This window comes from Caretta caretta, chromosome 25 (genome assembly GCF_965140235.1).
Source record: "Caretta caretta isolate rCarCar2 chromosome 25, rCarCar1.hap1, whole genome shotgun sequence".
In the NCBI taxonomy this organism is placed as follows: Eukaryota; Metazoa; Chordata; order Testudines; family Cheloniidae; genus Caretta; species Caretta caretta.
Window position 1 is genome coordinate 10,352,903 of NC_134230.1, and position 24,622 is coordinate 10,377,524.

General features: G+C 53.1%; 1 protein-coding gene across 2 annotated transcripts in view; it reads right to left on the minus strand.

Moving 5' to 3' along the window:
- Positions 1-2,361: 2,361 nt before the first annotated feature.
- The window catches only part of ZAP70 (zeta chain of T cell receptor associated protein kinase 70), a 45,771-nt gene continuing 23,510 nt past the window's right edge, over positions 2,362-24,622 (minus strand). Inside the window, exons 2-14 of one of the 2 annotated variants that reach the window (XM_048830913.2) lie at positions 23,870-23,995; positions 22,204-22,659; positions 17,266-17,426; positions 16,564-16,702; positions 15,005-15,086; positions 13,174-13,214; positions 11,733-11,787; positions 10,810-10,990; positions 9,649-9,855; positions 8,590-8,782; positions 5,673-5,813; positions 5,013-5,125; positions 2,362-3,429 (exon numbers count right to left, since the gene is read on the minus strand). In XM_048830913.2, the coding sequence (XP_048686870.1) occupies positions 3,300-3,429; positions 5,013-5,125; positions 5,673-5,813; positions 8,590-8,782; positions 9,649-9,855; positions 10,810-10,990; positions 11,733-11,787; positions 13,174-13,214; positions 15,005-15,086; positions 16,564-16,702; positions 17,266-17,426; positions 22,204-22,605 (1,845 nt within the window). In that variant the 5' untranslated portion in view covers positions 22,606-22,659; positions 23,870-23,995 and the 3' untranslated portion in view covers positions 2,362-3,299. The remainder of the gene's footprint in view (positions 3,430-5,012; positions 5,126-5,672; positions 5,814-8,589; positions 8,783-9,648; positions 9,856-10,809; positions 10,991-11,732; positions 11,788-13,173; positions 13,215-15,004; positions 15,087-16,563; positions 16,703-17,265; positions 17,427-22,203; positions 22,660-23,869; positions 23,996-24,622) is intronic. The other variant, XM_075123194.1, reaches the window with a different exon arrangement.

Consider the following 24,622-nt stretch of genomic DNA (forward strand, 5'->3'; position numbering starts at 1 on the left):
CATTACACGTTCAGTTCAATCCACTGACCCCTGCCCAGGTACCCGTATGGGGGATGCTGGGAGGGAGAACCAGAGCTATGGCTGGCTCCATTCCAGGGGTTGTGTGGCCTTCCAGTCAGACCCCAGCCCACTCAGACAACAGCTCTGCCCTGGCCTGGGCTCTAGCTGCTGCTTTCACCTCCTGGACAGAGGCCACTGGCTGGGCTACGGCTGGGCTGGGCCCGGAGATGGTGAGAGATAAGCTTCCCATCTCCCTGCTGGGTACACCTCTGAGCTTCTGCTTCCTCTGCTCCCCCGGTCTCCACGCCCACCCTGCGCACACCGCAGTCGCACGGCTGTCTCTTGACAAGCGAAGGACAAGGCCGTGCCAGGGGCTGTTGACCCTGCCGCAAGATTGGGGACGCCCCTTCCCCTCCAGTGCCATCCCTGACTGCTCGGGTCTCATGTGGGCAGGACTGGGAGTAGATTGTGCTCTGCAGAGTTCATGAGAAACCGAGGCAGTGATGATTCAGCCACAAATACTTGGCCCTTAACACCCCCTCCACACACACACACCTGATGATCTCAAAGCGCCTGGTGCCTGTCACAAAATACGCATACATGCTCCACTGAGGAGGCGATATCACTGCCCCCATTTGACAGATGGGGAAACTGAGGCCCAGATCAGGCAAGTGACTCCCTGAGTCAGGGACGGAGCTGGGGCGAGGCCCCAGGTCTCTACCGCCTCAGGTCTGTGCTCTAACCACCCTTCCCCTCTCGCCTCTCCTGTCTGCCTGCCTTCCATACCATTGCGTTCTCTCCTCCCCCGCAGGGGAAGCGGCCATGGTACCCGTGAGGTTACTGACAGAGTTTCAGCCATTTCCTGGCCTGGCCTGGAGAAGGGTTGGTGGGATGCTTGTGGTTAGTGCAGCATTTCTCACGCAGACTGGCCTCTCCAGCTGGGAGGCTTTAACTGCGTCTGCTGCCAGGGGCGGCTCAGACAGATGGGGGCGGAGGGGGGGGGGGAGGCCATTTATTTTTTCCTGTTTCATTGTTTTCATGTCAGACTCAAAGGCTTCACTGCTCCTCACGCCGGGCCCCACCAATGCTGGCCTTCCGCCCCAAAGCGGCCAGTGATTGGGGGCAGCCAAGCTGAGACGCGAACCTTGGCTGATTTTTCACAAGGTGCTGACTGGACAGTTGCCCTCTGGCACGCCAAGCCACTAGCCCCTTGTGGATACGCAGGCCCCAGCCTTGTCTCCGACACCCCAGCCTGATTCAGCCCCTTGATTTAACCCAGCCCAAGGACAGACTGGGCCACTGCTCAGGAGTAACAGGGAGAGTGCTTGGGACACGGTGGGGAAGCAGCTGGGGGAGCCTGCCTTAGCACGGGGGGGGGGGGGCGGGGGGTAAAGAGTTTTTTAAAAACCAAGTGTTTCAAGCGAGCTCTTTCTCCAGCTGGATGTCCACCACTCCCTGCCCCCAGGCCCTGCAATGGATTGCTCCTGAAAGTTCCTTATTCCTCCACTGAACAACTGATCCTCCCCCAAGTCCCCCGTCCCCTCCACGGCTGGCCCTGTGCCCAAAGGACGCCACACGGCTCCTCTACGGCTGGTGGATGGTACAAAATTGTCGGGCAGGCCCCCCAACCGAAACTGCTGGCTCTGATGTGGCGCCCTTGAGGGGTGGGATTAAAGCCAGAGGCTAGCTAGCTCCAGAACTGGAGCAGTGAAGTCATGGCAGGGGGGATGACCAGATGTCCTGATTTTATAGGGCCAGTCCCAATATTTGGGACTTTGTCTTGTACACCACCACCTCCTGTCCCGGTTTTTCACACTCTCTGGTCACCCTAATGGCTTCAGCACTACCCAGCTGTCCTGGGACCCTGGAGGTTAGCTCGCGCTGAAGTGAACTTGCTGCAGCTGCAAGCCCTAAGCTTGCTAAATTACACAAGCTCAGGGAGGCCTACTCAAACTGCAATCTCACCCTGTGATTCCAGTACAGACCTACCCACTGTAACCCTGACACTAAATAATCCGTCTGCCTTTGATGGTGAGGGATTGGCAAAGGAGGTGCAAAGTCGTGGGGCTGAAATGACACAGACGAAACCTGCCACCCCACTGGAAACTTGCGCATTTTATTATTACGAGCAGACTAGAGCTCCCTGAACCTTAAACTTGTTCAGGCCTCCCTGAGGTCTGAATGAGTCACCAAGGCCCTAGAGCTCTGCGATGCTACCGGCTGAATGGGGGCTGGCCAGACGCCTCACGCGTGACAGTCTGCTAGAAGAATCAGAATCCAAGGCCAAGAGCAAGGCCCTGTGGACGTGCCTGGGTGCGAACAGCTGCCAACGTTTGCAGTAGTTGAATAGTCTGAGATGGATTTCAGGGTAAGAACGAGCCTGGTTTATTTATAGGGTCAGCAGATCTTCCAGCTGAGAAAGAGCAACACTCGTCATGGTGGGGCGTGTACCAGGGTAGGGGCCGGAGGGGAGCACAGGGAGCTAAGGGGTTTAGCTGGTGGAAAAAGGTTTCACAGACCTGGCCACAGACGCTCTGGCCAGCCCTGGTGGAGGTGCCGGCCCTGCAGAGGCTGTGGCAGGCATGGGGGAGTGGGCTCCCGGGCAGTTCCCGCCCCTCCCACAGAATGGGAGCAGTGCACGCTTCCCCAGCGCCCACCTCCCAGTGCTGCTAGCAGGTGTGGAAGGAGCAGGTGTGGAAGTGGCTGGCAGCCCGTCCCCCAGCCAGGCTCCTTTGGGGCATACAACAGCTCATTCTGTGCTCTGGGAGTGCAATATGCCAGCAGCCTCCTGCCCAGCTACATGGGGCAGGGGCTGCGGTTCCCTGTCTTCTGCCCTCCACCCTTGTGCGCCCTTCACCGGAAAGGCCATAATCAGCCCAATAACAAATCGGGGGAGTTAGGGGACATGCAATGTGCAGCTGGAGGCGGGAGCCAAAGCGGGGAACCCCGGGGGAGCACAGGGCAGGGCTGAGGGCCGAGAGCCAGGGACGGTGGTTAGGTGGTGTGCAGGAGGGGGCTGCCGTACTGTTCTGCCCAGTCCCTCAGGTGGCACAAGCAAAGGCTGCAAATCATGGCCGAGAGATTGAACGATGGCTGAGTTCCCTTGGGAGCCTCCTCTTTGCCATGCCAGTCCAGCCAGCACCGTTCTTTCCGAAGGGCTCAGTTCCGTGACTCCCCAAGAAGCACCAGCAGGAGAAAACCAAACCCAAACTAGCCAGGGCATCTCCAGCTCCCTTCCCGAAAGACCAAGACTAGAGCGCGCACGTGCCGAGGACGCCTCTGGGCACAGAGAGGAAGACTCAGGGGAAAGCTGCTGTTGCCTTGTCCTCCTCCGTCTCCTCTGGCCCCTTTTCTGTCTTGGCGGCGATACTGTAGTAATAGGAACGGATTATGGTTTCCACCGCTGCAAACCCTGGGCGATCTTCCCACCTGGAAGAGAAGGGCGGTACTGAAGAAAGATCAGCAAGAAGGAGCAACGCAAATGGGCCAGGATGGGGGGACAGCCCAGGCGCTCCCCGAGAGGGCCTAGTGTCGGTGTCAGGAGTAAGACCTTCGGCTGCACCTGCTCAGGATGCCTGACGCCCTAACGAGCCAGCCACGGCGCCTCATGGCCCGCCCTGCCTGATTGGCTGAGGAAGCCAGCAGGCCGGTTCTTAAACCTAGCAGCGGCCACAGCTCGCTGGCTGCTCAATACCCATGGACTCTGCCTCCCTGTGCTCGCCTCTGCAAGCCCTGCTCCACTCCTCCACAGCTCCAGCCAGACCCTGCCCTGCACCCCATCTTGTTCCCATCCTGTTCCAGCCACAGAACCAGCCCTGCTCCTAAATTCCCTGACTCCTGGTAATCCGGCTCCGACCCTCAGCTCTGGCATTCGGCTCTGACTCCTGATATTGACTCTGTCTCGCCCCTGGGCTCTGGCATTCAGACTCTGACCACTAGGCCTGACCGCCTATGACCCAGTCCACTGACAGTGGGGCAGGGAGAGAGGGGGATGTGGGAAGAGTTCCTGGCACCACGTTTGCACCGGGGCTTGAGAGGAGAGTTTGGCCACCGTGGTCTATTAATCGTTAGCCTCTCTGCTGAGTCTGCAGGCAAGGAAGCCAGTTGTGCTAACGGGTCTGGGATGTGGACTCTGCGCTGAGAAGGCAGATGCCTGTCACGTCTGACCTGGCCTGGACTCAGCTCAGCGACAGGCTCTGTGTCCCGTGGTAGGAGACATCCAGCAGCACCCCAAGAAGAATCCAGGAATGGGCCCAAGCTGCAGAAGTTGGCGGAGTGGGAAAGCCACTGCTGGACTGTGGGAAGGCACTGACTGCTTTGGCTGTGAGCATTGATTCTGCTGCGTTGCCAGGCTACTGGGAAAGGGATCCTCACGGGTAGGGGTGCCCACCCTGAGAGTTACCACCCCTGCTGCTTAGCACCCTGGTAAGAAAGACCAACAAGGCCAGTAACTGACTAGACCAGGCAGAGCAGAGCAAAGGGACCCTCCTTCACATGTCAGTGGCAAAGGGAGATGCCCTTCCAATTGCTCGGAAACCCCAGGAGGAGCAGAGAGGTGAGTCACCGAGAGGGGCTAGCCCTGAGGAGCTGCTATGTTAAATCTAGAGTTGGCCAAGCCTGTTTTGCTTTGCATCGTGGTACCTAATGACTGATCAGCTAAAACCCTGTCACAAACATCCGGCTCTTGTCAGTTTCATTTAGGGTCATCCCCAGGCATCTGCTGACCACAGATGCTGCAGCCTGGCATGGTGGCCTCCTTGGAGAGGCTGAGACTGTTTCTGAGACAGAGAGCCCCAGAGGGGCTCCAATCTTGTCCAGGGGAACTGCAGGCCAGGGGAGGGGCAGAACGAAAAGGAAATCATCACTCATTACAGACCCTGCAGCCCTCGCCAGAGGGAGCTCAGGACAGGAGACACCCCCCCACACACCCGTCACCCTCCTGCAGACAATGTGCCCAGTCCCAAAGGGGCCGGCTCCAGTCTGCTGGGAGATTAGCCGGGGGAAAGCCTTACTTGTAGGTCCAACACTGCAGCATCAGCTTGTACATCTCTGCCGGGCAGTCTGCTGGGCACTCCATGCGCTTCCCTTGGTCTATGAAACTGATCACCTCGGGGCCTTTCATTTTCTAGGGTGAGTAGGGAAGTCTGTTAATGACCCTGCCCTCCCCATCAAGCACAGGAGCTGACAGCGCAGCTGAGAGAGGGCAGGTTAGACACCTCCACCCCCCAGGGCCCTTTTCACTGAGTGTGTAAGGAGCTAATGGCACTGGGTGTGGCCAACCTCCTGTGATGATGCTGTCAGTAATCACAGCACCTTGCGTTAGTATCTCATACCTGCCCTGGTACAGGTCTGACCCCTGTAACCCGGCCAGCATCCTGCTTTTTGGCAATGTAGGGTGGACCCCCTCACCATAACTGGATGATTACTTTGGCTGGCCTCCTTCTCCCTGTCCTGGGAGGAAAGACATCCCAGAGTTCATTGCCCCACGTACAGCTCTGTCCGCCTGCCCTCTGGGTACTCTCTCTACGATCGGACTGCTACCTGGCTCTTTGCGGGATGCACTGAAACAGCGGGGATGGGGTGGGAGCACAAACTCGGCTGGGACGGCCAAGGAGCTGCCCTGGGTCAGTAAAGCGGACTCTGATTCAGCAGTGCGCCCTTGCTCTGCTCACCTTGTACGGTTTCTGCCCGTAGGTGAAGGCCTCCCACATGGTCACACCGTAACTCCACACGTCACTCTTGCTGGAGAACTTGTGGTACAGGATACACTCTGGCGCGTACCATTTCAGGGGCCACTTGCCAGCCGTCCTGGCCTGCAGCAAAGAGACAGAAAGAAGAGTGTGGCTTACCCAGAAACTGTCCGACACACTCCCATGCCCTGAGCCGGAGCCTGTTGTCTTGGGTCTGCCTTGCCGTATCTGTCAGTCCAATGAGCTCAAGACCTCTCGAGTGAGGGTTCACTGCCAAAGGCAGATTCAAAGGGCCTAGCCCCAAATCCTGGATCCGAGCAACCCCAGCAGGTCAGGGAAGCAGTGGGTCATGACCGGAACCAATATCCAATTTATAGAATAGAAGATTAGGGTTGGAAGAGCCCTCAGGAGGTCATCTAGTCCAACCCCCTGCTCAAAGCAGGACCAACCCCAACTAAATCATCCCAGCCAGGGCTTTGTCAAGATGGGCCTTAAAACCATTAAGGATGGAGATTCCACCACCTCCCTAGGTAACCCATTCCAGTGCTTCACCACTCTCCTAGTGAAATAGTTTTTCCTAATATCCAACCTAGACCTCCCCCACTGCAACCCATTCCAGTGCTTCACCACTCTCCTAGTGAAATAGTTTTTCCTAATATCCAACCTAGACCTCCCCCACTGCAACTTGAGATGCCTGTGTATAAGTAGGGGCATAGTGAGCAGATTGAGGGACGTGATCGTCCCCCTCTATTCGACATTGGTGAGGCCTCATCTGGAGTACTGTGTCCAGTTTTGGGCCCCACACTACAAGAAGGATATGGATAAATTGGAGAGAGTCCAGCGAAGGGCAACAAAAATGATTAGGGGTCTGGAATACATGACTTATGAGGAGAGGCTGAGGGAACTGGGATTGTTTAGTCTGCAGAAGAGAAGAATGAGGGGGGATTTGATAGCTGCTTTCAACTACCTGAGAGGTAGTTCCAGAGAGGATAGTTCTAGACTATTCTCAGTGGTGGAAGAGGACAAGACAAGGAGTAATGGTCTCAAGTTGCAGTGGGGGAGGTTTAGGTTGGATATTAGGAAAAACTTTTTCACTAGGAGGGTGGTGAAACACTGGAATGCGTTGCCTAGGGAGGTGGTGGAATCTCCTTCCTTAGAAGTTTTTAAGGTCAGGCTTGACAAAGCCTTGGCTGGGATGATTTAATTGGGGATGGGTCCTGCTTTTGAGCAGGGGGTTGGACTAGATGACCTCCTGAGGTCCCTTCCAACCCTGATATTCTATGATTCTATGAGACCATTGCTCCTTGTTCTGTCATCTGCCACCACTGAGAACAGTCTAGATCCATCCTCTTTGGAACTCCCCTTCAGGTAGTTGAAGGCTGCTATCAATTTATGAGTTGTCCGCTATCACTATACTGGGATGAACCAAAAGCCCAGGGCTGGAAACCCCTGCAGTTTGGGCTGTTTGGATCCGGATTGGAGTCCACATGGTGCACTGAGTCCATCGCTAATTCAAAGCTGAGCTATCGGCGCAGGGTCCTACCAACCACCTCCTTTCTGGCTCTCCAGGGGAACAAGGGAGAGGGCTTTGTTTGCCAGAATGGATGGAGGATGAAAGTAACAGGAAGTTCTGTCCCTGTCTGAAACGGAGCCTGGGAGCAGCCCGTCCTCCATGTGACTAATGAGCCGTTTACAGAGCCCCAGGGTGTCCTCTGGGGCCCCTGAATGCAGAATCCAATCCAGATATGTATTTCTCCCAGAAGGTGGGCTCTGGAGGCAGCGTTCCAGCCAGGAGCCACGCCTGTTCTTGATCCATAGCGCCCATCTCAGGGCGGGTGGAACAACAGCTAATCCAGAGGACAGGGTCTCCTGCGCGGCCTCTTGGACGCGTTCCAGATTCTGTGGTGTCACCTGGCAGATGCGTGTGCCACTGGGTTAAAACATGACAAAACACACACACACACTCAGAAATGAAACTGGGGCCTAAGCTGTGTCTGGAGAGATCACTGTGCGAATGGTGCCATCGTGTGGCAGGCACATCCGGCTATGTTGGCAATTGTTGTTACTTACTGTCTCTACTGTGGGATCACCTGGGGGCCCCACTTGGGGAATGGGGCTCCTTGTGCTGGGCACTCTACAGACCCAGAACAGAAAGCTGGTCCCTGCCCTGACAAGCTTCCAATCAACTCAGCATCGCTCCTTCTTCCCCTCGCTCTCTGGCTTCTCTGCTTCGCTCCTCACTTCTCCACATGGCTGCAGTGACAATAACCTTCTTCTCCCACAGCTCCACCACATCACCCACCGCCCCTGCCCCCCGTTTGGTTCCCTCCTCCCTTTGTCCATGTGTATTTCGAGCCCCTTGTCACCCTCAAGGCTCAGCAGAGCTCCCGGCTGCCAGCATCTCAGCTCTTGTTTCTTGCTTCACCCTCCTCCAGCCACTCCTGATACATACCTAGCCCCCCTCCCTCTTTCAGATCCCTTCACAGAACTCTCCTCTGGTGTGTGTCTTTCCTCTCCAGCATTATGCATCTTCATTCTTACCCCTGACCCTTAGCCTTCCATTGTATCTGTCTGTGTTGGACTGTAAGTTCCTTGGGGCAGGGACCGGCTTTCTGAACGTTTGCAAAGCCCCTTGTACAGCTATGGTATTATATAAACAACAGGCATGATAAGAACTTGGGGTGATCACAAGGCAGAGCTCCTGGGAATGGCTCTAGGTCTCAGCAGCAAGCCAGAAAGGGTCAGGTCACAGGGTGTTCGGGGTGAGCGTCCCAACGGCATGCGTGTGAGATGCATGCATGGCTTCTGCTAACAGGTGGAGTGAAGGGCACAGACTCCATCGGGGCTGACTCTGTAGATGTGCCCCGGTCTGTGATTCCTCGGCTGTGCTTACACTTACCTTGTAATAGCTGTCATCAGCAGCAAGAGCCTTGGAAAGTCCAAAGTCACTGATCTTGGCATAATGCTGGTTGACGAGCAGGACATTTCTGGCAGCCAGGTCTCTGTGGACGAAGTTTTTCTCCTCCAAGTACTTCATCCCTATAGACACCTGGTGCATCAGCTCTACCACATTGCTCACTGGAATCTCCTCTCTGGGGCAAAGGAAAAAGAGGGCAATACAGCAAGAAATCCCTGGAGAAGTAGGAAACTCATTACCATGGCCCTCGGAGCTTCACAGCCACAATGAGCAGAGAATTCAGACTCTCCTACTCCAGAAGCATCAGCCCTTACTAACCAAGGTAAAAGAAAATCTCCATTAGCTATTAGCAGTACAGGGCCTGTGACACACAGCTGCATAGTTCTGGTTACACACAATAGAAGACCATGATATGCACACACTAGCAAGTACAATATTTTATTGGGCAATTCCACTAGCCAGCCAATAGATCTTCCACCACCAGCTTGCTGCCATATTGTTGCTAGAACTTGATGGCACTCCAAGCCTCATGTGGAACATGGCCATATCACCAAGTAGTGCCATCACCAGGCTGGGAAACCGAGAAAGCTGGTTGGCTGGACAGGACGTTAGCTGTTGATGGAAAGGCCCAACAGAACATTTTGAGCATTTCGATTCTTCCTTATTATTTGCATTGTGTTAGATGAGATCAGGTCAGAGGGCAGGCAGGCAAATGATACCTGAGTGTGCGATAAAAACGTCTCAGGAGCCTGAGATGTCGTCTCATCCCTTGAGAGGCAAAAGCTTGAGTGCATTCTGTGGGTCACCCCACATGTGTGCCAAGAACCCATTTGTCTCACCCCACCCGTCCTACATGTGCCACGCCCAGACTAGGCTAGGAATGCTTCAGAGAGCTCCCTAGTGTTTTATTGGGACTATTTTCCACATCCCTCCACCTTCAAAGCAAGTCGTCTGCCGTTACTGTGAGCCTGATGGGACAGTGCCCAGAAGGGGAGAGGAATCAGCCAGCCATGGCTATTCAATACCCCAAAGAACACTCACCTCTTGGAAGACAAGTACTTGTTGAGAGGCCCGCCCGAGGCCATCTCCATGACCAGCATCAGGGATTCTGCCTCGCAAACCCCGATCATGCGGACGATATAGGGGTTGTCCAACTGGTGCATGATCTGTGCCTCCTTCATCATTTCATCCTTCACGGCCTTCTCGTTGTTGCTCTTCAGCACCTTGATGGCAACGTCAATCTGCTTCCTGGCCAGGGGGCGAGAGGAGGGGCACACATGGAGTGGGTTAAGCTGCAGATGATGGAGTGTATCACAGCCAGTAACGTGAACCCCCGATCAGTGGTACCGTTTAAAGCTGCTGGCTCACTAGGCTGTATCTAAAATGCCTGGGGTAATAATGATATTATTAGGGCATCTCGTTCCCAATTATGGTCATGGGCTACAGGTCTGTGAAGCAAGGGGATTGCAGATTAACTCTGGGTGAGGTGCTCCTGCAGCAGTGCCGCTGGGGAACCCTATTCGAGTACGCAAGGACAGGAAACGGTAGCTAGAGAAATAAAATGACAGCAATTCTGTCTCAGACTGTGCAATCAGGGGCAGTTAGTCTCTTCCCTCCCCCTTCCTAGCACAGTAATAACACGTAGCATTTATAATCTATAGCTCTGAAGGCACCTTACAACGCAGGGATCAGTATGATTACTGCCATTTCACAGGTGGGGAAACTGAGGCACAGAGAGGGGAGGGACCATTTCCAGGCTCACACAGGGAGTCAGTAGCAGAGCCAGGAATAGAACCCGTCTCCTCCTTCTCAATCCCATACCCCATCTATTGGATCAAGGTGCCTTTCTTAAAACCATGAGCTCCCCCTCTGAATTCACCTCTGGCCAGCAGACACCTCTGGTGCTGGCAGTCAATGTGCAAGTTCCCATTGCTCGCCTCTCCAATGCTCACCACATTCCCCAGTGCACATGAAGTCGCTGTTGCAACGTTCACCAGTAGCTTTCCCATGCACGCGCCCTCCCCTCCCCCTATCAGCACAGACACTCCTGTCTCCATCCCTGTTACCACATCTGCTCTAGAGATGGGTCCGAACCAAAGCCCTGGGCCCAAACACCTCTGACATGGGATGGGTTTGGCCCATCTATATCCTAGGTGCAGTCTGGCCATGCTCCCCTTCTCGTCCCTTTTGGACAGCGCTTACTTCCGCATCTTGTAGACTCCTTTCCTGACACAGCCGAAGTTCCCTGACCCCAGCTCCACCTCGTCAATCATCAGGTGGTCCCTCTTCAGGAAGAGCTTCTTGTCCTTCAGCTCCTCTGGGTCACTGTAGGGACTCTCGTAGACGCTGGTGTCCATGGGCAGGAGGCGTGATTTCCCTGAGCCTTCCACAGGAGAACAAGTTCAGGGATCTGTCACGTGCCCCCTGCCTGTCACTCCCTCAGGAGAACCCAGAGCCTCCCCGTTCCCTCTGGCCACTGTCCTCCCTGCGCTGACCTTCCAGCCTCCCTCTCCGTCACCTCTAGGCTTTCCAGCCTGTGCCGGCCCCTCCCACTCCTACTGCTGGGTGGAGTTGCGTATGTCAGTACTCCCACCACCCCGGACCCTGATCCTAAACACGCTTGCCGTGTGCACGGCTTCTCACACATGAGCAGTGCCCCTGAAGTCGCATTACGCCCATGTTTCAGTGTTTGTGGATTCGAGCCCACAGATAGTAGTGAGGCGGGGGAAGGTGGGGGGGCTGGACTGGGCTGGGCTTGGTTTATTCCTGGGAGCGATCGTTTAATTGCATTCATGCAAGTGGTTTGGGGCCCTGTAAAACAAATGGGTCCTTTGGATTGCCCTCGGGTGCCTTGAGTGGATGATTTAGTTGGGGACCGGTCCTGCTTTGAGCAGGGGGTTGGACGAGATACCTTCTGAGGTCCCTTCCAACCCCGATCTTCTATGATTCTATGAAAGCCTTGCAGCACCTCTCTTAGCCAGACGGTGGTGCTGATGTGCTAGGCATTGTGTAAACGCTCCCTTGCATTGTTGTAGCTGCAGGTTCAGGGGGCATCACTAGCTCGCGTCCCACAGCTTGGCTGGATCTGCACCGACAGGCAGAGCCGCCTCTGCAGCGATACTCACCTATGGGCTCCGGGGTGTATCCGTCTGCGTTAAGAGCCCCCAGGTGTCTCTGGGCCTGGGAGAGAAACAGTGATAAAGTCAATGATGCATTTAATAACACAGGAGGGAAACCATCGGCGCCAACTCCGTGGGTGCTCTGGGGCTGGAGCACCCATGGGGGAAAAATAGTGGATGCTCAGCACCCACCAGCCACAGCTGTTTGGCGGTGCCTCTGATTGGCTGATCAAGGTGCTGCCAAACAGCTGACTGGAGGCACTGCCAAGCGGCTGATTGGCAGCTGGGACAGGGGCTTGGGGGAGGGCAGAAAGCAGCAAGCGAGTGGGGGCCTCGGGGAGAGGGGTCTCGGGGAGGCCTGGGGTGGGGGTGGGGCCCCGGGGCAAAGCAGGAGTGGAGCACCCCTGGGGAAAAGAAAAACTCAGTGCCCATGAGGGAAACAATTGGGGTGGGGGACAGGGACCCTCCAGAACCAGTGCCTTCCCGTGATCCCTACGGCTCTAGGAGATCACTGGCTCTGTGTGCCCACTCTCTGGCACATATGCAGACCTTTCTAGCTAGCATCATCTACTGGGGCAGCACATATACCCTGCCTGTGCCCCAAGGACACAGAGAGAGGGCAGCCCCATCCACCATGCTGTCCCTTCCACCCCACACACAATCTGGAGACAGAAGGGGGTGGGGAGTAGGGATCCAGGCCACCATCTCAACACTGGTAAGGAGCTTGCTTTTTCTTCTCCAGGCATGGCTTGTGTGCACCCCTGGGGCAGATCGGCTGGAGCCAGTCTGGGATCCATCAGGTGGCAGATATTCTCCTGCCAATCTGGAGTCCAGCTCTGCCCCCAGTAAATCTATAGATCCTGCTCCTAGTGCTGGGGGAAGTGGATATTCCGAGGTGGATTCTTAGGCACAAAACCTGGAAGAAGGGGCAGGCTGTCTGGAGAGTCGAGTGCGCCCTTCTGTGATGAATCATCCTTTATTAGCCAGGCACTGAGACTCATGTACACGAATGCCCAATAGAGCTGGGAGTCCCCTTCCTCAGTCCTCCTGTGTGTCTCTCCCACCCCAGAGTCCTGAGACTCCCTGCAGCACTTTGCAGTCAGAAAGGCAGAGAAGGAGGAGCACAAAGATCGGGCCAAAAGCCTGTGGCTAGGCAGGTCTGCCTGAGTGTTCCCAGCCTCCGCCAGGCAGGCCGGCCTGGGGCTGAGCTTGATTCCCCAAATCATAGGCCCACATGTTGCATGGCGGAAACCAGCTTCCATCTCCAGCTGTATCTGTGCCCAGCCACTACCCCTTCCCCCTCTGCCCCAAGGTGGGAAGGGCCGCAGGATTAAGCTGCCCATATTACATTCCAGTAAGAGAAAGGCAGGATTTTCTCCCCAGGCCTAAAAGGCAAGGATGTGAGAAGCTCTGGAGGGATGGAGAGGAGATATTGCCCCAAACTTACGGTTCCGGAGGGGTGGGCCGGCGGGATTGGTGCCACGGTTGCTGAAAATCAGGAAAGAGAGGTTAGCTCGCTGCCCTGCTCGAAGTTCTGGGCGCAAAGGGGTTTCCATGCACCTCTTTAGCCCAGGCCTAATTCCAGTTCGCACTGCGCTGACAAAGTGGAGTCAATGAGGATGAGGCCCACAGACCTGGTGTGGGTGGGAGGAGACGGGTGCAGGGAACCCCGTGGCTAGTAGCAGGGACAGAGTGTTCTGCTCCTGCCCCAGGAGAAATACTGCAGTCCAGCGAACAGGGCACTGATCTGAGATTGACTAGACATGGTCCTGATTTGGGGGGCCCCGTTTAAGACACCTTAAAGGGGCCTGATTTCCAGGGAGCACTGAGCACCTGCCCTCTGAAAATCAGGCCCCTTTAAGGTGTCTCAAGTGGAGCACCCAAAATCATGAGTCACTTTGGAAAATCTTGCCCTCTTCCCAGCTCTGCCACTGTCTCACAGTGACCTCCGGCAAGCTCCGGAGGCCAACGTTTGCCTAAGTGGCCACTAATTCTTGCCCGACTTGGAACATTGTGGCCCTGATTGTCCGAGGTGCTAAGCGCCCACATTGTGTGTCTCTCCTGACCAGAATGTAGGCATATTGGCTGGGTACGGTGCGGGGGAGCTTACCCTGTTGCTGCTCAGACTGACCCTGCTGTGGGGATAAAAGGCCTTAAGACTCCAGGGCTGTCCATCTGGCAGCACTCCCCAGCAGGAGATACACTCAGCTTAAACAAAAATGGGACTAAAACAGCCAGGGAGAGACAGAAACGAAGCAAATAAAAAATAAAACCTTTCCCTTCCTCTGGACACACAGCCAGAACCATTCAACATGCTTGGTGGTGGATCAGGAATCATGGGGCAGACAGAGCCCCTTGTCCTTCCTGCTTAAACGAGGGCACTGGGTGACTGATACCTCAGTGTGGAAATGAAAACCAGTGGCTGGATTCAATGGTGCTAAACTAATTTATGCCAGCTGAGGCTTTGACCCCCTCTGTCCTATCTCTGGATCTGGCTTCATCATCGCTGTCTTCCCTGTCTTTGCTTATTTCCATGATGTTCAGCTTTGCGCAACGGGCTACCTGTAGGTGCCTTGGAGGAACCAGTTTTGCCTTCATCTGAAATATCAACTCCCTTTCAGTTGCAGGGCACCAGACTGATTCAATCTGGCAGCAGTGGAATTCCAGCCCCGATGGACTAACAGCAGGCCAGACATCGTCCTAGCATGATGCGGGGGCTGGTTTGCTAAGGCAGAAGTTGGATAACAGACCAGAGCAGTGCTTAATGTGCAGTGAAACAGTCAGGGGAGCTCTCCCCGCAGCCACGGGAGAGGAGGGGAACTGTCTCAGTGTGGAGTGCAGGCCTGGGAGCTGAGCTCCTACCTTGTTAGCCCTTATCATAGCCCTTGGCCAAGACCAAGTGACACTACGCTGTGGTTTAGCAAGCCAGGATAGGCCAATGCCGGAACCTGCTATGAAAGATGCACACATTGCAATTTCTGTCCCGAGCCGATGAAGGGCCTTTCGCCCAGTATCCTCTGTCCAACACTGGCCATTGCCTGATTCTTCAGAGAGAGATGTGCAAAAATCCCAGAAAGAGACAGGGCGGGCAGGAGGCAGGATACTAAATGAAATGGTCCCAATGATCTGGTCTAATATGGCATGAAGCAAGAGAACAGCTGAGCAGATCCACCAGAAAACTGAAAGAACCCCGGAGCTAAGGTAGATCCCCAGTATGAAGGCGAGGTTAGGTGTTCGCAGCCAAAGATGGCTGGTCCTGCCCTTAAAATTCAACTCACCTGCCGGCATATTGGGATTTTGGCAGCTTTCCTTCAGGAAATATATCAGTCCGTCTGGCTTGAGTTTCAAGTACTCCACCAGCTGGGGGAGGAATCGGGAAAAAGAGGAAAATCACCGCTTTGTTTTACAGGCAACATTTGTGGTTTATGGTATCTCTTTCTCTTAGGTTTGTGGCAGACAGGCCCCCATTAGCCCATTAGTTCCTCTCATCTGTCTACGTATTCGGGACCCTCTTTGCTCTGTATTTACAAACCCCACTGGCTGGGAGAGCTGGGGAGAGGGACTTGGGTTGTTACTACACAAAGGGAAAGAGAACAAGGAGAAAAGGAAAGTCTGTAGGAGTAGAACCGGTTGGAACATTTCCAGTTAAATGAAACGGGATTGAAGCCAAAACAGTTCACAGAGAGGTGTTGGTTCCCGTGATTGTGAGTAAGACTCTCATTTCACCCTATAGCCTGGTGGCTGGGCACGTCCCTGAGACACTAGGTCCAGGTGCCTGATTCCAAGTGGAGTTTTTCATCCCCCATCACTGGCTCATGCAGAACCAGGACTTGAACCTGGGTCTCCCAAGCTGGTGCTACAGCATATGAGAAGTTTCTCTGTCGCTCCACCCCCCCCCCCCCCCAGCAATGGGCAGTCAACACAATTCCATCTGTGTGAAAACATTTTGTTTTCGTTCAAATGCGGAATGAAAACACGTTAAAAACCCTCAAGACTCGCTCTGAAACGGAATGGTCGTCCTCTGGACAGCTCTGTCCAGGAGAGAGCATGGTGTGTGTCTTCTGTGCAGCAGACTGCAGCAGTTCTGAGACCAAAATGGCTGCTGTCTATGCACACGAGAGAGATCTTTGAAAAATAAAGGTGGCATTCACAGAAGACAAAAGGAAAGGAGGACTTGTGGCACCTTAGAGACTAACAAATTTATACTCCTGTTCTTTTTGCGAATACGGCTGCTCCTCTGAAAGAAGACAAAAGGCATCTGAGTTCCCTGGCTACAGACACATCACAGCAGCAGGAGGTGGCTCACAGTAGGAGGGAGGGACAGGGGATAAGCAGGTGAGTCAGGCCTCGTAGGCAGGAATCTCTAGCGTTATGTGGGCTGATCCTGTGGCTCGGTACGTGATGTATGCCCATAGAGTACAGGCTTAGTTAACAGGGCCACCTCGAGGTTCCTGACCATGAAAGTGTCGTGGCCAGGGGGCTAGAAATAAAGGGCATTGTTCCTCTCGGTTCCTTTAGAAACACAATGTGGTGGTGTCCTTCCAAGAAGTGCCCAGGGTGCAGCAAGGCAAGGGTTATTTCAGAGAGGCCGTGTTCAGATCTACAGCAGAGAGTGCTCCTATTATTGCACAGAACTGACTGGGGGATGGATATAGGAAGCAGGAAACTGAGGTCTAAAGGGTTAATGCTGCCTCTGGAGAGAGAGCTCTTCTCTCCTGGTCTGGCTGCACAAGGCTTCTGAAGCTTAGGCTCTATCCCCCAAGACAGAGACAAGAGAACTTTCCTCCTCCTGACTGGGGGCAGGGAGGGCTGGGGAGAGCGTCCCACAGTATCATACCTGCCACAGCGTGTCAAACTTGGTCCCTTCGGGGATGGAGTACTTGCCGGACTTGTCCTGGTCGATGCGGTAGTGATACACTGTTTTCCCATAGACGAGGGACAGTGCGTAGGTGCCATTTTCCTTCCTTTCTCGCAGTCTGGGTGGGAAGGAGGAGGGGGTCAGAGGGGCTGGCTTTGGGGCTCACCCCGTGAAATTACCGTGCGTCCTCACGAGGCTCCTGTACCAGAGCTCTGGGAAGGGTCACCCCCTCCCACCTGGGCCGCATCTTTCCATGGGGAGGTTGGATTTGCTCCCCGTGGAACAGGCCAGAAGCCTGGTTTCCAAATCCTGGGGCTCTCACATCTCCTGGATGGGTACTAATCTCAATGCAGAGATCCGGCGCGCCACACTGGCCCTGTCCTCGCCAATCTCCCTGCACGCACTTCACAGCAGCACTGTTCTGGTCCTTTCTGGGCCCACGTCTAAGTGTCAAGGGGAGCTGCTCCTGGGCCTCCAGAGCTCCCCCGTGGAGCTCCACAAGGTTCATTCCTCTGCCCCCCACCTCTTGAAATGTGGGGAATTGGGACACGGGCTCAGCTGCTGGCCCTGACCTGATAACACCCTCTCTACGTCGCCTCGGAAACAAGCTGATGGGGCGGAACGGGGTTGGGGGGGTCACAGTAATAGGAGCAGGTGTCTCCCAGCGCTTTGGATACTCACAGAAATTTCCCATCAGGCTGTGCTCCGGAATAGAGCCTGCGTTCAGCCTCCTCCCGGGAGACGTTGCCGTGGTACCAGGGCATCTTCTCATGGGCAGTGGTGGCAATGAGTTTCTCGACCTGAGGGGCCTGGCTTATGATGGCCTGTTCGAGGGCATCACCCTGCAAGGAAGCAAGAAGGGAGACCATTCTACCCAGCTACTGCTAGGCACCATGCCAGCTGCTGCAGGGCAGCGCTGGTTTTTATTGCACCCTCTTGGGCAGGTGATAGTGAACTCTCAGGAGACCTCAGAATCCCTCTCTTGGTAGCCGATAAAGCTCTGGATGCCCACACCACGGGAGTGATATTGGGCTGAATTCTGCTCCCGTCTAAATCTAGAGTGACTCCATCGTCCAAAGGCGTCCCTGTCCCTCCCGCCCCTCGCTACCCATTGTGGGGAAGGGAAGGGATCTCACCAACTTGCAGGTGAGAGAAGCAGAAGGTCATGGTGGCCTTTAGAAGAGGACTATTTGTTAGAGCTGGTCACAAGCCTTGGGGTCTGTCTTCCATTGTCAAACCAGAGGCCTTTTAAAATCTCTCCTGGCTGCTCTGTCTCCCTTTACTTTGCTCCCTACTCCCTGTTAAGAGCAATGTAATCTTGAAGCCATTCACAGTGCACGGCAAGTTTATGACTCCCGCATATGTGGACTATTACATTTTCTTATTTGCCTGTAGATGGCACACTTTATATTAACAACCTGGTCTTGTATGTAAGCACCTATATCTCCTTTGTGTCTGAGGGGCTTGTCTACACTACCGTCCGGATCGACGGGCAGCGATCAATCTAGCGGGGGTCGATTTATTGTGTTTAGTATAGATGCGATAAATCGACCGCCGATCACTCTAGCATCGACTCCGGTACTCCACCTCAACGAGACGTGCAAGGGGAATTGACGGGAGACGCACGCCGCAGTGAAGACACTGCGGTGAGTAGATCTAAGTACATCGACTTCAACTATGTTATTCACATAGCTGAAGTTGCGTAACTTAGATTGATCCTCCCCGTAGTGTAGACCAGCCCAAACAGCCCAGCATGTGGATGATGCCCATCCTGCCAAGCCTCTCTATGACCCCTCTCGGATTGCACCTGGCGGCTACAAGAACACCAGGTAAGAACCTGTGGAGCACTCCAGCTGTGAAGCTGGGAGTATTTCCCAGCCACCTTTGAGATTTATTGATTTCTGATGGGCAATGGGTACCCAAATCTCCAAGGTGATTTTGCCACCCCACCCTCAAAGGATGTCTTGTCATTCTTAGCACAATGGAGTCCTGGTCCAGGACTGGGGATCAGGCTCCTAGGTGCTCTTTTAATACTATTAATAACATAGACAAGCCATTGATTTGGTGATGCCTTTCTGTTGCAAGGCAGGGTTGCCAATTTTGGTTGGACGTATTCCTGGAGGTTTCATCACATGATATAATCTTTAATTAAAGATTGATCTTTAATTCCTGGAGACTCCAGTACAATCCTAGAAGGTTGGCAACCCTATTGCAAGGGCTTATTTCTTTTAGAACGGTGAGTGGGACCATGTTAACCATTTGAGGCCTTATTTTGCTCTCACACCGCAATAGACCATGGAGTTACTGCATTGAAATCTATACATTACACCAGTGGAAACTGGCAAGGAATTTCAGAGGGAAATGGGAAACACAATAGCAGATGAAATTCATTGTTGACAAAGGCAAAGTAATGGCCATTGGAGGGAATAATATGAACTGGGTTCTTAATTGACTGTATCAGCTAGGAGAAAGGACCCTGGCATTGTTATGGACAGTTCAGTGAAGACTTTGCTCAATGTGGACCAGAGGCTGACAAAGCAAAATTTGTAGGATGCATAAAGAAGGGGAGGGAGCCTGACATTGAAATTACTGTAATACCACATATATATACAATATACAAATCAATGGTGCATCTGGCTCTGAACTACTATGTGCAGATCTGGTCACTCTGTGACATTCTGTACCTTGCGGGAATACCCTGTAACCCCCATATTCCTCATTTATATGTGATTGTGATCTTACATATAAAGCATGCCTTGTAAGGTATCAAGAGAAAGGTTATGACCTGCTGAAAGTCATTTCTCCATTCATATGTGTATATCATTAATGCATATGAAGTTATGAGAATTGTGTTGTATGGTGGTCACTAAGACATGCTGTAAGTTGGAGAATCAGCCAGACATTAGCTCCCCAGAGGCAACAGCAAGGAAAGTAGCCAGCACCCAGGAGGGGTGTCAAACCATCCATCAACAACCATTGTCCAGCAAGGGAGCTACGATACAATGACTCACCTGCATGAGGCCACATGAGGGGAATTTCTCAGCCTTGCCTAGAGACTCAGCAAGGCCCACCCAGACATGCCTGGACTTGTGTTTTCCAAGCATATGGACTGGGGGTATAAAACAGATAAAGTGGACACATACTGGGACTTTTCTCCTGCCCCAACCTACGCTACAAGCAACTAAGACACTGAGAAGAAGACAAGACTCCAACAGAGGAAATAGGACCAGGTTTAAGGAACAATCCTGTATATTAAGGACTGCAATATCCAGTGGGGTGATAAAAACTGCTTAATCTAGTTGTTGCCCAGTCTAATAGGGTTGAGAGGTTAGACTGTATGCTTATATTTTATTTCTTTTGGTAACTAACTTTGACTTGTTGCCTTATCACTTAATATCACTTTAAATCTACCTTTTATAGTCAATACATTTGTTTGTCTTTACCAGTGAATTTGTATGAAGTGTGGGGCAAATCTGCTCAGGTTTGACAAAGGCTGGTGTATGTCCATTTTCCACTGATGAAGTGGTGAACCAATTAATAAATTTGCACTGCCCATCTTGAGCAGTGCAATACGGTATATTCCTGGGGTGCAGTGCTGGGAGCTGGGAGGATTCGGCTGGTGCCTTTCTCTGTGTGATTCATGAGTGGCTCCGGGAGCATTCATGCAATCTAGCTAGGTGTGGGACATACGGTTGTGCTGAGTGATCACAGCGCCTGGAGGGGTTTGCTGCTGGTCACTAGCAAGGCATTGTGAGAGACAGCCCAGGCTGGAGTGAGTCCAGGGGACACAGCAGTCCCACAATCCCAGGCTGCACCCCAGGGAACCCGTCACACACCCCATCTAAAAATAAGATATTGCAGAATTAGAGGAGGTTTGGAAATGGGCAACATGTTTAGGGGCGTGGAATAGTCTAATATGAAGAGAGATTGTAAAGTTTGGGACTATTTTCCTTAGAGAGGAGGTGAATAAGATGGGACGTAATAACATATACAAAGTATTGGATAATAAACAGAAGGTAGAGTGGAAACTTCTAATCATCCTCTCTTGGTATACAAGAACAAGGGGATGTTCAATGAAACAAAGTGTCAAATTTAAAACTGATAAAAGGCAGTATGTCTTCACACAATTATAATTAGCCTGCGGAACCTTCTGCCACAAGATCTCATTCAGGCCAAGAGCATAGCAGATTTCAAAAAAGGATTGGAAATTTCTATGGATAACAAGTACATCCACCATTACATTAGACAGAGGGTAAAATTGTGTAACGGACATATGTTATAAGTCATTAGCCAATCAGTCTGCCTGGGGACTGGGAGAAATTTCCCATGTGAGCAGGTTATTTGATAATTGTCCATTATGGAGTTTACTGCATCTGCTCTTGCAGAGGATCTGGTACCAATCACTGTTAGAGACAGGACACTGGATCAGATGGGTCATACTAATAATTAATATAAAACTTCTTAACTAGCATTTTTCATCCATACAACTCAAAGCACTTTACAAAGGAGGGCAGTATCATTATCCCATTTTACACATGAGGAAACTGAGGCACAGAGCTGTGAAGTGACTTGCTCACAGCAAGCAGCTGGCAAGCATAGCTGGAACTAGAACCCAAGTCTCCAGATCCCAGTCTGGGGCTCGGTCCACGAGGCCACACTGCCTCTCTCATAGATAGGTCGTATGACCTATAAAGCCCTAAATGGCCTAGGACCTCCTCTCTCCCAGCACCATACTGCTGCAGCTGCAGTCAGCAGGGGCCTGCGAGCTGGATCTCCCTGACAGAGAGGGCCTAGAGATTTTAGAACGTGCTTTCCCCTTTGGTCTGAATTAGCCTGAACTTTTGGTGACCTTGTTGATGTGCTGCAAAAGCTGCCTGTTTGCGAGGGTTTGGGGAGAAGGCTGGCGGTGTGCTTCCCAGAGGAGGAAGGGCAGAAAGGAGTTCTGTGCAGGGCTGGCTGAGCCCTCGCTGACCTGATCAGATTAATGTTGCCGAGATCTAAATTGCATGCACTGTTGTCTGGTACATTGCCTAGAGCCTTGGACAGGTGTTATTCTAGTTTTTTCATAATGGGAATAAACAGACACATAGCTAGCTCTGATTCGATGTACCAACTCCTGCGTCCACAAGAAAAACTCCCCGTGACTTCAGTGATGGAAGAACTGAGGAAAAGCGGAATCAGCATCTCAGGGTCTGGCTCTGTACAAGTCCTGTACAGCACCCCTGAAGCACAGCCAGCTTGGGCTGAGTACCCAAACAGTAGCACCTACCCTGCTGTAGCCAGGCTAAGGACACTGGGGCTAGCCCCCCTCTCTTATGCTGTGAGCTCTGCAATGGCCACGGAGGACAGACAGGACCTATCTTGTTAAGCCGGAGCAGAGGGAGAGAGGAATTTGAAGGCACAGGCAAAGGCTCAGAGCTATGTCTGCAGCGGGAACTGGAAAAGGGAGGAAGGTTCAGGGAGGCTTTTCCAAATAGCAGGAGCCCCAGTTGTGCTGAGCGTGTGGAAAGGGCTTGAGAAGAGTCGGTGTAAGACGAACGGAGGGAGGAGGAGTTGAGGGACAGTGTGACCAGCGGCAGCAAGACTGAAGACAGCCTTTGCCTTGGGACCAGCCAGTACCTCCAATTTCCACGTCTGCCGGACGTACTCGCGCACCATGTTGTCCCGCATGCTGTCGAAGATGCCGGGCTGGAGCTCCACGCTGCTGGGGCGGTTGCAGGGCTTGCGGAGGGTGCAGCAGAGCCCGTCGGCGTCCTTGGAGTAGAATTCGCAGAGCTCCTCCGGCCCGCAGTGGGCCTTGCCCCCCGCGATGGCGTACGTGCCGTTCAGCTGGCGCTCAATGGGGTAGTGGTAGAACTGGAGGTTGTGGACCATGGAGAGGACGTAGCCCCCGAGGCTACGCAGGCACTGACGTAGGAGGAAGAGGCCGTCCGACATGCCGGCCAGTTTGAGGTACTCCTCGGCCTCCGACCGAGAAATGCTGCCATAGAAGAAGGGCAGGTGGCTGGCTGCATCCGGCATCTCGTACGCTGACCGGGGCTCCTCGGACCTGCTCAGACGCTCTGGGTGCTGGGCCTAGGGAACGGAAGCAGAATTCCTCATTGAGACATTGCATGGCAACGCTGCCACAGAAAAAGGGAAGCTGTTGGCAGAGGACCCCTTGGGAGTGCAGGGCCCGCGTCGCCATCTCCATCCGTCTGCCCACAAGCCATTACCGCAGGGTCAATTAGTAGAATCTAAGGCCAAAAGGGACTATTCTGGTCATCTAATCTCCTTTCCTGCGTAACGGGCTAGATAATTCCACCCTGTGGTTCCTGCATCACGCCCCTAACTGCTGACTGAGCCAGAATGTGGTTTTTAGAAAGACACCTGGACTGGAGTTAGAGATTTCAGGTGATGGAGAATCCACCGCATTCCCCTAGTGAGCTGTTCCAATGGTTAATTATCCTCACTGTTAAAAAATTGCAGCCTGACATTGTCATTCGCCCTAGTTATGCCATTATTGTCTACATTAAAAAGCCCCCTGCTACCCAAAATCTTCTCTCCAGAGAGGTCCCTGTAGATCATGATAATAGGAAATACCGTTTTTTGCAATGCATCATTAACCTCTGGAACTCGCTACCTCAACATACTGTTACGGCCAAGAAATTAGCAGGCCTCAAAAAAAGGACTAGACAGTTCTATGGGTAATCAGAACATTGACAGTTCCACTAGATAGGATACAAGTTTATAAGGGATATAAAACCCTTATGCTTCTAGGCATAATCCAACCGCCAAGTGGCAAGGGCAAAGAAGAACCTTTCCCTATCTGTTGCTGAATTTTTTGCATCTTCCGCCAGAGTATCTGGCAGTGGCCCCTGTCAAAGATTGTCCATTAGACGGACCAGTGGTCTGAGCCAGTTTGGCTGGTCCTCTGTGCCTGTCAACCCAGAGAAAGCTGTGACTTCAGTGTGACAATCCATCATTGCAGGTTGGATTCTGTGCGATTCTCCCACCCTTTTCCAACTGGAATCTGCAGATGTCACCGGAGGCCCCTAGACTCACGACAGAGTAATAAGAGAAAGGGACTTACCACCTATCCCGGTAGAGCCAGCTGTCAATAGGAACCCAATGCACCATGTCACGCTGCTGGCTGAGCCTGTGACGAGTCTCCTCCACCAATGAGCTGTTATCTGTGCTCTTGGTTTTGGTATCTAAATCCCACCCACAGACCCCGGCCAGTTTCCGTTAATTAATGGAAACACCAGTGAACTCCAGGGGGTACATTGGCTCCCTGGGCGCTGACCTTTGATGGGGATGTAGCGTGACGTGAGAAGAGCTGAGCTGGCGTCTCCTTTTCACAGACGTGTCGGTCACATTCAGAATACAGTCAACCCAACTCCTTGGGTTGCGGTGTCTGGTCTCCGCGCTTCTGCACACATTTTTAATTCATTATTAGTAGTAGTCATAGTATCATAGTGCCCAGGAGCCCTCGTCAGAGACCAGGACCCAATGGTGCTAGGGGCTGTACAAACCCGGAACAAAAAGGACAGTCCCTGCCTGACAGAGCTGACAGTCGATCAGACGAAGATGGACACAGACAGACCAACAAGATTTTAAATTGTCCCAACGGCCAGGCCTCTTAGTTGACTGAGGGACAGACCTATTGCACACTAAAGGCCAGCACAGAAAGGACCAGGCCTTAGACGGTCATAAGGCATTCTGAGCTGGGCTGGCCATACCCTGGTAGTGTGTGGGCTAGGCAGGGACTGTCTTTTTGTTCCGTGTTTTTACAGTGCCAAGCCCAGTTGGGGTCCTGATCCGTGACTGGAGCTCCTACGTGCTACCATAATACAAATAATCAATCATGATAATAAGCGTTGACCTTATAGATGATATACACTAGTGCAGTGGTTTTCAAACTGCGGGTCACGACCCAGTACTGGGTCACGGAATGGAAGAAGATGGGTCGTGGCGGCTCTGGTCAGCACCGCCAACCGAGCCATTAAAAGTCCCGTGGTTCCTACCTGTTCTGACACCACACTGCGCCCTGGAAGTG